The following is a 16,874-nucleotide window of genomic DNA, read 5'->3' on the forward strand; positions in this document are numbered from 1 at the left end:
TTTTTTTTTTTTTTTTTTACACATATCTTGTCTTGTTTTATGTTTATCAACACTGATTCATATTAATTCTACACTTATCACACAGGCTGTTTAAATAATGCTTTATTTTTTTAAATCCCCAAACAGAAGATGAAGTAGTACTAAGGGTCCTTAGTCTGCATTTAGAACGACTTTATGCTGCAAACCAAAATCTGCACAATATAACCACAGATAAAGGGATGTAGTAGCCAGAAACTAAGACTAGAGGGAGACAAATCATTCCCCTGACTGACAAAATAGCAATCACATTCCAGCAGTTGCATTTTATACCCCTCATGAGTCTCTAATAAATCACCGAACTAAAATATGCACACAGTAGTACACAATAAATAAATCAAAAATAGTGCCAAGCACTTTTATCACAATTGCACTGCACTTTCTTTCTCTATCTCTCGCAATCACTTTCTCTCTTATGCTCTCTCTCCCTCTCCATCTCCCGAAGCGGAGTGATAATTAAAGCCTTTCAAGCTTAAATAACTAGTCCTATAATACTGTACACACTGCACAATATGAGTTAAGTTGTTTCTCTCCAGTGTTGATGTACAGTAGGCATGAACTCCAGCTCTTCTCTCCCTCAGTGGGGTTTAAGAAGAACAATCTCACTCTCCCTCACTCTCTTTTTTTTCTTCTCACTCCTGCTGTCCAGGCTATGTTATGATAGGGATTGACTGTGGCCGGTGTGAGTGTGCTTTATTTAACGCCACGTGTTGAGACAAGAGGCCCACTCACATGCCCTCAGACAGCGACACATGCTTAGTGAGGAGCAGCCGGCGACCTCGACTTCGCCTCAGTGACAGCGGAGCCGGAGAGAGAGAGAGAGAGAAAGAGAGAAAGAGAGAGAGAGAGTGTGACTCAGCACAACTCCTGTGCCTCAATACTGCAGAGCTCTCTGCAGGTTCATCATAGTTACAGACGCGGCCCTGAAACCTCAGTCACGACCATTCCTGAAGAGACACAGCACACCTGAACAGGACCAGAAATATTTTACTAATTCTTTAGCATGAGACATGACCTTCTGACTGACTACAGCTAGCTCTACTTGGAGTACTAAAGAAACTGGTATTAAAAAATTCAGTACCTGTCAAAAGTTACGACAAACCTTCTCATTCAATGTTTTTCTTTATTTCTTCATTTAATTTATTTTCTACATTGTAGATTAATATTAAACAATGACAACAATTAAAGGGACATAAAGAACAAACAAAAAAGGTGCTTGTCTTCCACAATCATCTGACATAAACCTGACTAAGATGGTGATTTGAGGTGAATTGGGATGAGCTGGAGCTTCACAGTGTAAAGGAAAAGCAGCAACTATTGTTCAGCACCTCCAGAAACTCCTTCAAGACGCTGAGAAAACTATTCCAGGTGATTCTCCCTCAGGAAGACATGTGTCAGTGTGCAGATCTGTCCTTAAAGATAAATGTGGTAAAGTATTAAACATATTCTGGTTTGTAAACACTTTCTGTTTACAAATTAATCCACATGTGTTCCTGTACTGTTTTAATGTATTCAATATAAAATTTACAATGTAAGAATATAAAAAACAAAAAGTCACTGAATGAGAAGAGGTGTGTCCAAACTTTTGACTGGTACTGTACGCACAATATCCTGTAATTAATCATACTTTTTCTTCCTCTTAAGACTTTAATATTAATAGTGGGAATTTCAATGTAAACAAGAGAATCAATGTTGAAATTACTTTTATATCAGTCATGTCAAATGCTTACAATAATTGTCTTTGATTAATCACAAATAAAACCATGATTTAAAAACTTTTAAATGCTGGTTATTTTCGGAAGGGAGACAATAATAAATTGAACAGTATAAAACAAACCCCCTCGGGACCTACTGCTGCTTTCCAAAAGCACTGCAGAATCTCCAGCAGCTGTACAATATTTACACACATCTCTCTGAAGAAGATTGACAGGTTTCTGATGTGATGGACATGTCCTTTTTTTAAGTGTGATTTAAATGTGTCCATTGGCCTGTTTTACACAAAGCAAAGGTGGAATCCATTGATTACACATGAGAGGTAGACGACGGACACACAACACCACCATTCAGATGCAGCAAGAGGCAGGGCAAGTGTCTCATCCCTCGGTAGTCTAAGACTGAAGCCTTTTACATTAATTTGCCTGAAAAATATTAACATGTTAAAGTTTCCATACTAATCTTGCGCATTGACACCACTAAAAATGTAAAACATTTATATATTCATATATTTTAAATCATTCATTTAGACCAGATAAACTCAGTGATCCAACATGGCTTGCTATTAATAATAAAATATATTAATAATAAAAAAAATGATATTGAGCAGACATAATCTGACAGATATCCCTAATCAGGTAGGTATCCCATCTGGAAAATCCAGCTCAGCTGGTAACTTGTTTCAGATGGTCTAAGCTGGACCATTATGGTTAAGGTGGCTGAAAAGCTGATACATGGTACACATTACTTGCCATGCTGCCAACACTAGGAGGGTGAGGATAACAAGCATGTGACTCCATAAAAGATATGTATAGTAATGAATCAGAATTCCTTAATTACTGTACTTAAGTTGTATCTGTATCTACTGCAGTATTATTTTATCTCCTACTTTCACTTTTTCCTCACTACATATTTTCACACGTTACAATTTAAACAAAATAAAAATGTTATTAATCATCCCAAATGCACATTATCCCTAAAGCCAGGTAGATGCTCTTCACTGTCATTTAATGAAACTGCTCGTCATTGAGAGAATCAAGTGATTACGTGGATCTTATAAGCAGACCACGCTGCTTTATATCGGTCTTTCACTCTGCTACCGGGAAGAGGGGGAAAGAGACATAGCTTATCTGTGTTTGTGTACAAAGAATTATGCTCTGTGTTCAGGGTTCATACAGTTTTTAACCAAGAAATTCCATGACTTATCCATGCCTTCAAGACCAATTTTCATGACCATACAATTGGTAAAACATCACTGCTTGGACACGGACATGGACAATAAAACCTAAAATCAACTAAAACTATAATTAAAACTGATTACAGTACGCCAAAAATTAGTAGGCCAATAATTTGATAAAAAAAAAACATTTATTTAAGCAATGTTGATCCAATCTTTAACAATAAAATGTGCGTCAAATCTTGAGAGCTCCATTGAGTAGGGCTTAATTACTGAACTAACTCTGAGCTGATGTATTTGTTAGCTCAAAATAGCTTTTCTCAGTTGATAGATCAAATAAACACAAAGATTTGTAGACTGCAAATTTCCATGACTTTTCTAAAACTTTCTGGGTATTTTTATTTTTCTAAAACTTAACCAGGCCTGGAAATTACTAATATGAAACTTTTCCAGGTTTTTCATGACTCTGTGTGTTTTAAGGTGCTCTAATCACTTGTTTTTACTTGTAAAACACTTGTATAAGGCCTTTGACAGCTTTAGTTGATTTAACAATAGGATATTTTAACCAGTTCTGCATAAAAGGATTATCAGTTGTTTTATCACTAATGTCTTGCTGTCAACTCTCTTTAGCCTCTCTTTTGGGTAAGTCTGATTAGAAAGTTAATTGCACATGTACTTTATATGTGCTTGTGCTTCAGCTACAGCCAAAGTAATTGATAGGGTCCTTTATCCGAATTGTTTGAAATAATAAAAATACAATATTCCAACTTTCACTGCTTTCTATAATGACTAAATAAAACAATACTGTACTTTTTAAAATAAACTACTAACAATACTAATACTAAAAAAGATGTTGAATACTTTAGTACTTTTACTCAAGTCTGGAACTTAAAGAACACTTGAACTTCTACTGAAGTCAAACTTAATTAAGTCTGGGTCTCTAGTACTTTATTCATGTAATGCCAGCACTGCCTCTTTATTAACGATTGCCAATGCATAATCACTAATCAAGTCTATATTTGGTCATTTTTAAAGCTAAAGCAGTTTAAAAGGAAGTGGGTGACTGCATGCAATGTGTGCAGTGCCAAATTTAGTGACATGATTAGTGACAAAATGACATGAGCCAATAGGGTAAATTCCTTTAAGAAGGTCGCTGCGTCACCTCTGAACTCTGAGAGGAAGCTGTAATGCCCCAGTGGAAAGACTTTGTGTAGGCTGAAGTGTTTGTTGGCCTAAGAATCTAACAGGAAAAGTGTAGACTAAAACTACGGTGGAGGCGGAAACCCACAGAAACCTGCCTGGTCTAACCATAACTACGTGGCCCAGGAGTGGCCTTTGACAGGGGATGTGATTTACTCATCATCTGACACACCGCATCCCCACGCACAAGGCCTCAATCTAGCACTTATCTTCCACGCCACCCTCTGACATCATCACTATCTGCTGCGGTATCGCAGTATCTCCTGTGACACACTGTGTTCCTTCAGTGAATGGAACTACCAGCCTTCAGACAAACAAGTGGAGACGCATTAGATATATGGTGACACTATTACACAGTGCAATCTGATTGTATTTACTGATAGACGCAGAACAAGCACAGCATATCTGTTGCTCCAAATACAAGCGCACCAGCGCTCTGATGAGAATTTACTCGCGTCTAATTCAGCCTCATCACAAACACACAAGACACCTGACTGAAACACAGCCCATACAGCCTGCTGGAAAAACAAACTGCATCTAAGTTGGCTTTCTAAACAGTGACTCTTCTCATTTGCTGGGTTCGGAGATGTTTTTCAAAGGCGATTCACACCCCCCACCACCATCAAACACACAAAGCTCCCAGGTTGAGTTACATTTTCCCACAGAAACTGTGTTGCTTCGGCAGGGCTCCGGACACTATTTTAATATTGAGCACAAAGCCTCCGCTAATAGAGTCGAGATCTAGCCGCATCAGGCGATCACGTTACAGGAGGCTCAGTGGCTCCAGTGAATACCCTCTGCTGGCACTGCCCATGCCCTTTCTCTTCATGCCTTTCATCACAGCCACCCACCTTCAGAGCAATACACCACAATCAATGTGCCAGGAAGGACCTATAAAAAACGAAATTACATCAGACATGAAAGAAACAGTTAACCCATGGGTGGTTTCCTCTCATATAGTTCATTTATGACAGAAAGATTTTTTTTTTCTCCAAGACTACAAACTATGTTTGTGTAAACTGTGTGAATGAGCCCATTACTTCTCTTCCATTGGGTTTCTGTCTGTAGCACTTTAAGTGCTAAAATTGGCTTTGTTTTAGTTGAGTTGGACTTTTTTTTCAATGAAGAGTGAGATAACAGTGTTTAAACTGTGTCAGTTTCTGTGTCAATTTGAGCTGTGCAATGTCAGTTTCATATAACAATCCATGCACAAAGATAATGGTCAAGGTCAATCCTGTTTTCCATTCTAGGGCTCCTTTTAAGAGAGTTCTTAAGCATGGTTCCTTTTAAAGTGTAAGAATTAATTATTTTTAACATAAAGCCAACTGAAAGCTAAAATAACAGTTTTCAGCTAAAATGTATTTATGCTTATTCTTTGTTAGATACACACATCTACCTTACATTACTAATCAACTCCATGTGGTTTTAAGCAAGTGTGTAAAGAGCTGCAACTAGCTTGATAGTAAATTTTAGACTAGAAAGTGTGTCCATAGCTCAGCAGGTGGTTGCTTAGGTGTTGCTGTGGTGTAGTTATTGGCTGCTAAGGTGTTTGAAACTATTGAAACTATTTTCATGCTAAGAATTTTGTCTAAATGTCCACAAGCTTTTGGCTAAAATGTGGGATGCCAACAGCTGGTTAGTCCAAAAGAATGCACAGTACTGGAGACCAATAGATAGAATGGGGGCCAAAAAAGACGATGAAGCAAAGAATGAAAAGAAGAAGAGGAACAATAAATCCTGAGAGCTATGGTGATTCTCACGCCACAAAACTTAAAGACGCAACAGACCCATTATAGAACCCACTACTGAGTAACTGCATCATTCCAGGTATTTTAAGCACTCCGTGGGTCGACTGTGCTATTGACTTGTTTTTTTTTTGCAAAGATGATAACTATCACCTTAAATCTCTGCAACAAGTCCAAGTCTGATGAGGTCATGCAGAGTGACCAATCAGAAACGGAGGAACGGAAGTAAATCACTGGCATTATAGAGCAAATGACAAATCCGGACGAGACAATAAAGTCTGTTTTCCTCTGTAGTCTGGCAAAATTCTTGGCCTTACTTATTGAGTCCCCACATGACCAGAACAGGCTGCGTGGCCAGACAGGAAGCAGACAGGTCCAGTTGCTGAAAGACTGCAAGCCAAATCGATGTGGTAATTACTGACCTGCTAAAAAAAAAAAAAAAATGTAGGGTTGCCAAACTGAACGATAATTAACGATACAATAACTGAGGACCTTTCAACTAAACAATGCTCATGCATACATTAACTACTAGACATTCTGATTCTTGTCTCTTGGCAGAAAAGTGAACCACCTGTGGTGGATCATCTCCTATAAATGACGAAAGCTTTAAAACAGTATATTTTCTCAGGGCTGCTGAAAAGGGAGGACTTTTAAATCCATCAGCTGCGAGGTCAGACCTAATCACAGTTGAACGGCTGACGTTATGGCACAACATTAAGTCCCTTGGCAGTAAATTGATTTCTGGGAACACAGTGTGCAGGTGCCCCCATCACCATAGTTACAAGAAGCGGTTTTCCCCTCAACCAATTATTTCTTTATTTTCATTTTTCTTTTTTTTTTTGGTAGCTGGAATAAAACTGCTGAGAGATCAATGGCCATTGTTTAGCAGAGCGATTAGAGTTTCCTTTAAGCCCAAAGATCAAAAACAACTTAATAAGGTTATTTAGAGAGGGAGAGAGGACTTACTGCCATTTGCCTCACTTCAAAACACACACACACTCTCAAATACACACACTCAGACACCCCACGCTCCCACGCAACACCCCCACTATCACGAACAGACCTCCTACGAACGCACCCCAGTGATTACTCGGTTAAGTCAAAGCTGGTTTTAATAAATAAAGCTGCACTGGAATGCTGCTGCGTAGGTGTTGTACCACCGCATGTCACCCACGGTCAAGGGCGGTCCTGACCAGCAGCCAGCGCCCAGAGCACGACCCACTGCAGCTCAAAGCCAAGAACAGGGCCGGACTCCACCAGCCTCAGCCTGCTGCCCTGACCACAGCGCTCACCAGCTCAAAACGACACCTCAGCGGAGAGATGAAGGGCAGGTCTGAGCGCTGAAACACTGTGATGGAGCTGATAGAGGAGAAGCAGGAGTCACGCAGAGAGACACAGGGTCCTGCTGAGCGAGTCTGCAGGAGAGCAGAGCTGCAGTTCTCTCTGTATTTAAGAGCAGAGGTGCAGAGGTGGCAGCAGAAACACAAGTATCAGGTTTAGAGCACACCATCCCAACAACACCTACAAACCCAAAACAACCCACTGCTGGATGCGTCATGGCTGGAGGTGGGCAAAGGACGATCATTTGTCCAACCGCATTATAAAAAAAATTCAAGAATATCTTTGACTATCTCCTTGTTACTATACCACTATACCACACTATACCATTATCCATTTAATCAGCTTCACTGATCATATAGGAGCACTATATAGTTCTATAATTATTTTGTAGTTCTATAGTTACAGACTGTAGTCTATCTGTTTCTATGCATACTTCACTATGCTACTTTTACCCTGTTCTTCCATGATCAGGGCCCACACCAGAGCAGGTAGTGAGGGCAGTGTGACAAACTACCTTCCACTACCAGATCAGGAGAATCTCTCGCTATCTTTAATAAACTCCTGAAGGCAGGGCTCTTCAAAGAGCACTTACTCTCCTAACACCTCTAACTAACTACCTTCCACTACCAGATCAGGAGAATCTCTTACTATCTTTAATAAACTCCTGAAGACAGAGCTCTTCAAAGGGAACTTACTCTCCTAACACCTCTAACTACTTCTAACCTCATTTCCTACTTCCCCTCTTTACTCCTCCATTCCATTATTTCCCTTCGACCTCCTTTAAGCCCTTTCTAAAGATGTTTTACCTTAAACTTCTATTACTTTTGTTCTTGACTATTGTAAGTCGCTTTGGACAAAAGCTTCTGCCAAATGTAATGTAATGTTATGTAACAAAGAACTAGAGGATGACCAACATAAACTGTGCAGCAATAGATGAGCTTCTATATCTCTTAACATCTACAAGATGGAGCAGCTAGGTTGTAACATATAATAAGAGTAGACAGTGAATAGATACAGTGTTAAAAAACTCCAGCAGCACTGCTGTATCTGATCCACTCATACCACAACGCCTACAACTCACACTAACACACCACCACCACCACCAAGTCATTGTCACTCCAGTGGTGACCCACCATCCAAATCATACCAGCTCTGTGAGGGGTGCTGTGAGGTCCTGACCATTGAAGAACAGGATACCAAACAGAACCTAGGTTCATTTCTAAAGACAGAAATGCGTAATCCATAGACAAATGGAACCCACCTTCTGCAGAAAACTAGGGTTGGAGAATTAATTGAATACTTTTCTAATACTTTGCTCATGTAACAATGCTAATGCTTCGTTCATGTACTGTCCCCTTAAAGATAAGAGTCACATAACCCTGCCCAATCTAGTCTGTGATATGGAAGTAACATGGAGGAGAACTCAAACACTGAGCCAACTGGGCAACTTAAGCAGCTTTTAGCAACGTCGTTCCTTAAAATGATTGTTCATCAATTGTAATAGAGGTAAAATGTGAAATAAATCATGATCTTTGAGGTCATACTTATAAGACTGATGTGAGAAGAAGTTATACATTCCCTGACTTTTAAAACCTTGTGCTAAATGCAATAAGCACTTGCTCCTCAGGCTGATGATCTAAACATTCAATCTGAATTTAGGCTAGAAAGCAGTTAATCCTGCTCGGAAAGGTAAAGCAAACCCCTCTATGCCTGCAGAGAACCTGCAGGAAGATTTAGCTGACACAGGGGTGGTGCTGCATCACTGTACTGCAGCACTGTGTGCACAAACACGACCTACATAACTGGGTCATAGGAGAAAACTTGACCTGGGACCAAATCACCAGTCATATTCTGAAGTAAGTAAAACTTATAGATAACTAGTGCTGGACTGTATTTTTCAGAATTCTGACAGTTTTACGGTATATAATTTTTTATTTTTATTATTAATTATTTATAGTTTTTTTTTTTGCATGACTGGGCTTTAATATAGGTTTCTGACTTACTCTACTGTTAGGTGTTCATATAATATCAAACATTAAGGCTTTAAATTAAGGCTTTGATTAGCTCTGGGTTTACTTTCTCACACAAAATGACAATTTATGAAGAAATCAGACTTCATTAGATACACCAGCAATTTTAATTCTGCTTCCTTTGCTAAACTAAATATTTTAAATAGTTCCAAAAACATTATAAATGGACCTAAAATATTCAAAATGTAAATATTCAAAGAGATATTTCTCAAATGGTAATCAATTTACCATTACATGTTATTCTTGAACCCATTAGATGTATTAAAGTATTTAGGTTGCTGTTTATCAGTCACAATTCCCTTGGCTCTATAGTCATTTCAGTGTGAATTAATATTATACTTCAAGCTACAGTATTAATATATATAAAAGGGCTATAGTTACTGCTCTTTAAGTTTTTTTCACCTCTTATCCAGAGTTTTAGGGAAATTTTATCATCACTTGTGCTGTGCCCAGGACCAATTTTAAGCTTGTGGGTGAGACAAGAGGAACTTTTTCCTGAGCTATCTATTCGCAGATAAATCAATATACCACCCATTACTATTCTGAAGTAAGCAAACATATAAATAAACTCATATGTCCATTCTGGAAAGAGCTTTGGACTGATGTAGATTAACTACATCAGCAAACTGATCCAAAATCATCTCAGTGGCCTTCTCAACGTATAGGCCCTTACTTAATAAATGAAACCCTGTACATGCACCACAGCCTAATGTGCTCTGTGAGCACGTCTGTAAGCTGTGCAGTCTGCCACAGGGAGTGTCAGCAAGTTCTGATTTAGTACAGTGTCCAAACATTATTTTCAGTTAATCACATATAAGAAGCTGTACGGTAACAGCTGCTGCAAAGTTATTTTTGAACTGTTTGCTACAGAGGCTGCCAGTGTGTGTTTACTTTCCACTTCAAAAGTCAACTAAATATTTCATTTGGCAGACAGTGCCCAGACTTTTACTAACCACTGTATAAATTCTGCTGACTGTATCAAATTCACACCAATCACTGCATTATGTTTTATCTACTTAAAATAATTCTGTGACCAAGTAAACTGCAAGTGTTTACACATAGGGCTGAACGATATGGATAAATCATTGATCAGTTTTTTTTTAGCTCAGTTTAAAACACTGTTAGTCTTTATCCTGTAATATATTTTATGTTTACATTTATTTATTTTAAATATGCTGCATGTTTCATTTTTTTACTTTTCAATTATTCATTTTATTCTCTTTCAATTATTTTTTAATTCTTTTTGTTTTTACTGTGTTTATGTCCTCGTTCATGTAAAGCTCTTTGAATTGCCACTGTGTATGAAATGTGCTTAAAATAAACTTACCTTGCCTTGTTTAATTTGTTTTGTCTTATTATTGTGTTAGCTTTTAATAATGTTGACAACATTCAATTAAAGCTTTTATTATTAATAATATTAGACACTTAACAGAGGCAAGATTTCCTGTGAAATGATAACAACTAGGCCCTCAAAAGCACTTTAATATGAGCTATATTACTATGATAACACCGTTCAAATGCACAGTGACCACAAGCAGATGGCCAGTATTTGGCCACGTATTGTTTAGTAAGGCTTATCTTATGTTAACAGGCAATTCAGGTGGACTGACAAATGTGTGAATCAGTGTAGGTAAACTGGTCATCAGCAGATACTCACCAAGTGTCCGGCCGGCACTGTAGTGGCAGTGGCATCTCTGGAGTCCTGAGAGTCACTCATGGTTCAGTGTGGGATGTGTGAGTAGATGGGCGTTTGTGTGTTAGCCTTTTTCTTTTTCGCTCAGACTCAGCCGGGAGCTTTCGGGCAGCATAACCTGAAGGAAAAAAAAAAAGAAAAGTGTTATAAAAATACTTAATTCAAATTCCTTTAGATCAGGTTCTTTAACTTGATTTTGATTGATGACTTTCTATCTCTGCCTGGGGATGTGTTTCCTGTATTTATTAACAAATTACAGATGGAGCAAACAGTCAAATTTCCTGTCAAATCGATTTTATACTATTTTATATATTACACCAAAATGCGGCCCAACAAACCCAAAAAGAGCTCAGTATAGCAGAGACCTGGTTTGTTAATAGCTGTGGTAATATTCTGGGTAAGAAATCAGGTTTATGAATCAGGTAAAACTGCACCTGAACAGCCGTTTAGCTCCAACATAAGGAGTACATTTGATAGTCAGTTTAGATCGGGTTGGGTCATATTCTAACCACAAGCAAACCGCTGCAGAGTTCTCTCCTCTCCCAGGTCTCAGTAAGGTAGTTTTGGTCCGCAGCCAAAAATACTGTTTTTACACCTACTGAAACAAACTGCACTAATTGTACAATCAAAGCAAATTCTGTTTTATCCGGACCAAATAGGTGGATACAATCTGAAGTTGGGGAGTAAAACTGCAAACTTGATGCACAAAAAAATTCCCATATCATGCAAAAATATTACACACAATATCACATAACATAAAATCTATACTAAAAGATGTTGTAGCTAGGCCTGTAGATCCTACACACACACAGGTTGCCGAAGCTGGTCTCTCAGCTGGTCCCAGAGATGTCAGACTGGCTATAAATCTGGGGACCGGGCAGTGTAAAGAAGTGTTGCAATCTGGTGGACCTAATAGTGCTGGTGTAAAAACATCCTTACTTACTTGCTTCTTTTTGTTTTTGCCAACTTTGAGCTGCACTTTAAACTGCAATATAATATTTTTTTACTATTATTGTTATTATTGTTATTATTATTATTATTATTATTATTATTATTATTATTAATCTGTAGGAGAGTAAAGAATCATGTTCAGTGAATCAGTGCTAATAAACACCATGCAGTAGGTTTGTCAACATCAACAAGAGGTAAAATGATCCCTCAAAAATAAGGAAGGTGTGCATTTCTGTAGCGCATTCTGCGGAGCTAGGCGTCTCCTACTCAGTATGCTATTTCACACAAGCTCTGCTGCAGGCCTGTCTAGGGAGTCTACATCTTGCCAAGGTCAAAGATATCGGGGACGTCTCCGTTTAGTCCACTAGATATCTAATCATTTGTAGTGCTAATGGCCAACTTACTGCATTTATTTACAGCATTTAGTATAGTCTGTATTTGCCTATTATTAACCAGTAGAATATAACTGTCTAAATGAACGGAAAACCTGGTGCATGTAGCTGTAGAGGGGAGATGGATACAACCTGAAGGTGGAGAGTAAAACTGCAAACACGATGCATAGCAAAGTCCCATGTCATGCAAAATAATACACACAATATATCTCATAATATAAAACCAATACCAAAATAACGATGTAGCAGCTAGGCCTGTAGATCCTACACACTTCATAGGTTGCCGAAACTGGCCTCCCAGTTGTTGATTGGCTATGAATCTTGGGATCAGGCAGGGTAAGGAAGTGTTGCAACTTTGTGGAGACATTCCCTGGGTACCCCTTGCAGTGGGCGAGCATTATCTTGCTGAAAAATGCCAGCAGGAAGCTCTGCCATGAGAGGTTACATTTGGCCACATGTAAGTGTATGAACTACTCAGAATTCAGCTGTTATAAAGTGTACCCATCCATCCATTAAACAGGTAATGACATTCAGCTTGTATAACTAACACACGGCACAGGACACTCTGGAACAGCTGCACATAAGCCTAAAGTCAACATTGATCTGTGAAATAACAGAATTGCAATGTCTTTGAAACGGATGGGCAGAATTAATCAGATGTAAGCTGAGATATGAAAGATGAGGTTTGCCATAAATTCATACAAGTTCCATAGGGAACATTTGCCCACAAGTTTTGCAGCTGGACATAAAGAGAACCTGCACACTCATAGATTAAAAAGCTCACCTACCAGATAGTTTATTAGTCTAGATTATTAATCTACTGATTAATAATAAAATTCAAAACTCTTACAATAACCTACAAGGTGATGACAGAACAGGCTCCTTCCTACCTGCATTCACTCCTGAAGGCTTACGCTACCTCCCGGCAGTTGCGCTCCTCCAATGAACGTCGCCTCGCTTTGCCAAACAAACACATGGTGGAACAAACTACCTTCTACTACCAGATCAGAAGAATCTCTCGCTATCTTTAATAAACTCCTGAAGACAGAGCTCTTCAAAGAGCACTTACTCTCCTAACACCTCTAACTAACTACCTTCTACTACCAGATCAGGAGAATCTCTCACTATCTTAAATAAACTCCTGAAGACAGAGCTCTTCAAAGAGCACTTACTCTCCTAACACCTCTAACTAACTACCTCCCACTACCAGATCAGGAGAATCTCTTACTATCTTTAATAAACTCCTGAAGACAGAGCTCTTCAAAGAGCACTTACTCTCCTAACACCTCTAACTAACTACCTTCTACTACCAGATCAGTAGAATCTCTCACTATCTTAAATAAACTCCTGAAGACAGAGCTCTTCAAAGAGCACTTACTCTCCTAACACCTCTAACACACTAACTACTTCTAACTTCATTTCCTTCTTCCCCTCCTTCACTCCTCTATCCTAATATTTCCTTTCGACCTCCTTTAAGCCCGATCTAAAGATGTTTTACCTTAAATTTTATTACCTTGTACTTGACTATTGTAAGTCGCTTTGGACAAAAGTGTCTGCCAAATGTAATTTAATGTAATGTAATGTAGTCCTAGAACACTTGGCGATAATCTGGGGAACGGGCAGATCTAAGAAGTGCTGCAATCTGGTGCAGGCATTACAGGGAAGACCTTGCTGTGTATGGGCATTATCCTGCTGAAAAATGCCAGTTGGAAGCCATGCGATAAGAAGCAACAGATGGGGCTAAACGATGTTCTGCACCTATCGCTGAGCTTTTAGTTATTTTAGATATTTATTCAGCTGTTTTATTTTGCATCCATTGCCAACACAGGCTTTTGCATTCAACTTGTATAACAGCACTGTATTAATAGTACTAATACAGGACACTCTGAAGCAGCTGTTCACAAGTCTAAAGTCTAATGCCTAATTCCAAGCACTGAAAATAAGCATATACAGCCAGCAAGCATTGGGATGTTCAGCATTAAAACGGCCCTACTTGGAGCGAATAAGCTCACTTTAATGTCTCTGAAATTAAATGGCTTGGCAGACCTTAATATTGATTATTAAAATCCATAACTGACCACACTGCTGGAAAGTGGTAGCTCAGCAAAAGGCCACTGATAATCTGGGTTCGATATCCAGATTCAGCAAGCTGCTGCTGTTGGCTGACCACTGCTTTGGGCGTGTATGCTCATTATGTGTCACTGCGTGGGAGCATCAGGCACAAGTATAGTGAACATGTCTGTATTTGTCTGTACTGCACCACTACACTGTTAAAATAAGTGACTTTCTTTGCTTTAAAGGAACAATCAGTACTAAATGAAATTGAAGTAATAAAATGGCTACAGCAGTCCAAACACTACACACCCCTCCTCAGATGCGAAGCTCATGCAGGTTGCCAGATTGAAGTCTTACTCTGTAAGTGAATGCATACATTTGCAATAATTTTATTGCTGTGGATTTTATTCAACTCTGTAGGCTTGATGCACCCTGGGCTGCGTTCAATATTAGGGGCGTCACGATTCTCTAAATCCTTGATTCGATTTTATTTCCGATTTAAGGGTCACAAACCGATTTCTAGATTTTCTGTTTTCTTTTTTTTTTTTTTTACAGCAGAGAGGCCTATGCCAGTTTTAGATTAGTCTATGGTCAGTCATTGGTTTGATTCATCAAATTTACAATATCTTATTTTAAAAGGTGGGCTTGATATAACCGATGCAAAGTGATACAAGTGTTCTGTAACACAACACTAGAGGCACAATGGTCAAATTTAAATAATTTAATTAAGATATATTTGTAATGCCAGCTAGTGGCTTTTTTAGTAGCAGCAGTGTGCACTATTAAAACAGCAATATAAAATAAATAATAAAAAAAATACAGAAACATGTACAAAATAATAGAACAATTAAAGCCTTAAAAACTGAACTCTGTCCTACTATAACAGTTAAACATGAAAAATAAGACTCGAATATCGAAAATATCGAAATCGAGTCTATTATTTTCAGAACCGTGATGGCTCTCAGAGCTGAAATGGGATGTAAAATGGTTTTTAATGAGCTTTTTGTGCACTTTTTAAGTTATTAATGCCTCGTTTTAAATGTCAGGGCTCTCCAGATTCTACCAAGTTAGAGATCCATAGAGCCTGGATAACGGTGTAAAAAGCGATTTATCAGGGTAAACTATGCCTGGAGCGGCCATTGTAAAGAAAGCTGGGCAAAAAGCACAAAATTACTGGATCTCAAAATGCTGTGGAAAAACGGAGGTGTGCTATTCGACAAAGGTAAGTAGTTTTTATCATGTTTTACTACACCAAAATCCATTTTACTGAGTTCTCCATTAAAATGCTCCTTAAAGCACCAACCCGTTTCAAATTGAAGAAACCCTAAAAGTTCCTGTATATACTTATAAATTTAACAGTGTACCAGCTAAATTCAGTCAAATTCAGTCCATTCTTACATCTAACAAAGCCAAAAACACAGTTGAAAAGCTCAGTAATAACCTTGCTTTTACAATAAACATTAGATAAGCAGATATCTAAAGCTTTGGACATACTTTTAGATTGATACACATTCTATGCAAGTGTACAGCCCACTTCCCTTTTTTTATTAACCTTTGTTTTGGGAGTTGAAGTCATTCACATAAGGCATCCCAGTGGACATTAGCCTGATGATGTCACACATATCCAATATAAATCACATTTCTTAGCCACTTATATTTAAACATCTATTTAATATCTAAATAATCTGGACTGCTGCCAGTCTATATTCTTGGCACAACACCTCCGCTAAGAGAAAACATCTAAATGGCTCACAGTAAATAGTAAAAGTCCCCAGTGCCATGTATCCCCTCATAGACATACATAAATGGTGAAAAGCCTACAGACAGTCTGTCTTCAAATGAACATACATTTATGGACACTGCATTAGTCACGGCAGAGAACACTAAAGCACAATAAAGTCTACATCAATCCCAGACGAACAGACAAACAGATAACGTGCTGCTGTACGTCTGACCTGCTGCACAACTGTCCCACAGCAATCTTGCTTGTAGGAACCTACCCAGACTCTCACTAATTTTAGAAAACCTTTGTTTAGGACTTCAAGGTTCTACTAAAAGTACTTTTAAATGCCAAGTACTATATACTTTTCTGATGCAAATTTGCTTGTATTTGCTTCATCAAGTCCTAATACTTTCAGCAATACTCTATATATATATAAATATATACGCACAATGAGTAGCTTTATTTAGAGTAGGGCTGCAGCAATGAGTCGATATAAGTGACAATTACACAATTGATTTTTGATTATACAGTATATGCTCATTTTTATGCCTATTTATATGTCCTGCAACTTTATCGCTTAAGTCCGAATTATATATATTCAGTCCCAGATCTACAGATATCGCTTTTCCACTGACGTGGAACCAGAAACGTTCGTTCACAGCAGGAACCAAAGAATACTAGGTTCTTCAGCACAAAATGTGACTCTGTTGATGTTCTTTTGTTGGACAAGTGCTCAGAGAGACAGAGAGAGAGACACACAGACAGACAGAGAATGAGAGAGAGACACAGAGAGATATGGAGAATGAGTTGGGGGAAAC

The 16,874-nt window shown here is 38.4% G+C and overlaps 1 protein-coding gene across 7 annotated transcripts in view; it reads right to left on the bottom strand.

Annotated features, from left to right (window-relative positions):
- Nucleotides 1-16,874, bottom strand: part of slc4a2a (solute carrier family 4 member 2a) — a 72,711-nt gene that overhangs the window by 28,428 nt on the left and 27,409 nt on the right. For all 7 annotated transcript variants that reach the window (XM_049482238.1, XM_049482237.1, XM_049482239.1 and 4 more), the window contains one exon: nt 10,900-11,053. In XM_049482238.1, coding sequence (XP_049338195.1) covers nt 10,900-10,959 — 60 coding nt within the window. In that variant the 5' untranslated portion in view covers nt 10,960-11,053. The remainder of the gene's footprint in view (nt 1-10,899; nt 11,054-16,874) is intronic.

This window comes from Astyanax mexicanus, chromosome 8 (assembly GCF_023375975.1).
Source record: "Astyanax mexicanus isolate ESR-SI-001 chromosome 8, AstMex3_surface, whole genome shotgun sequence".
Lineage (NCBI taxonomy): Eukaryota > Metazoa > Chordata > Actinopteri > Characiformes > Acestrorhamphidae > Astyanax > Astyanax mexicanus.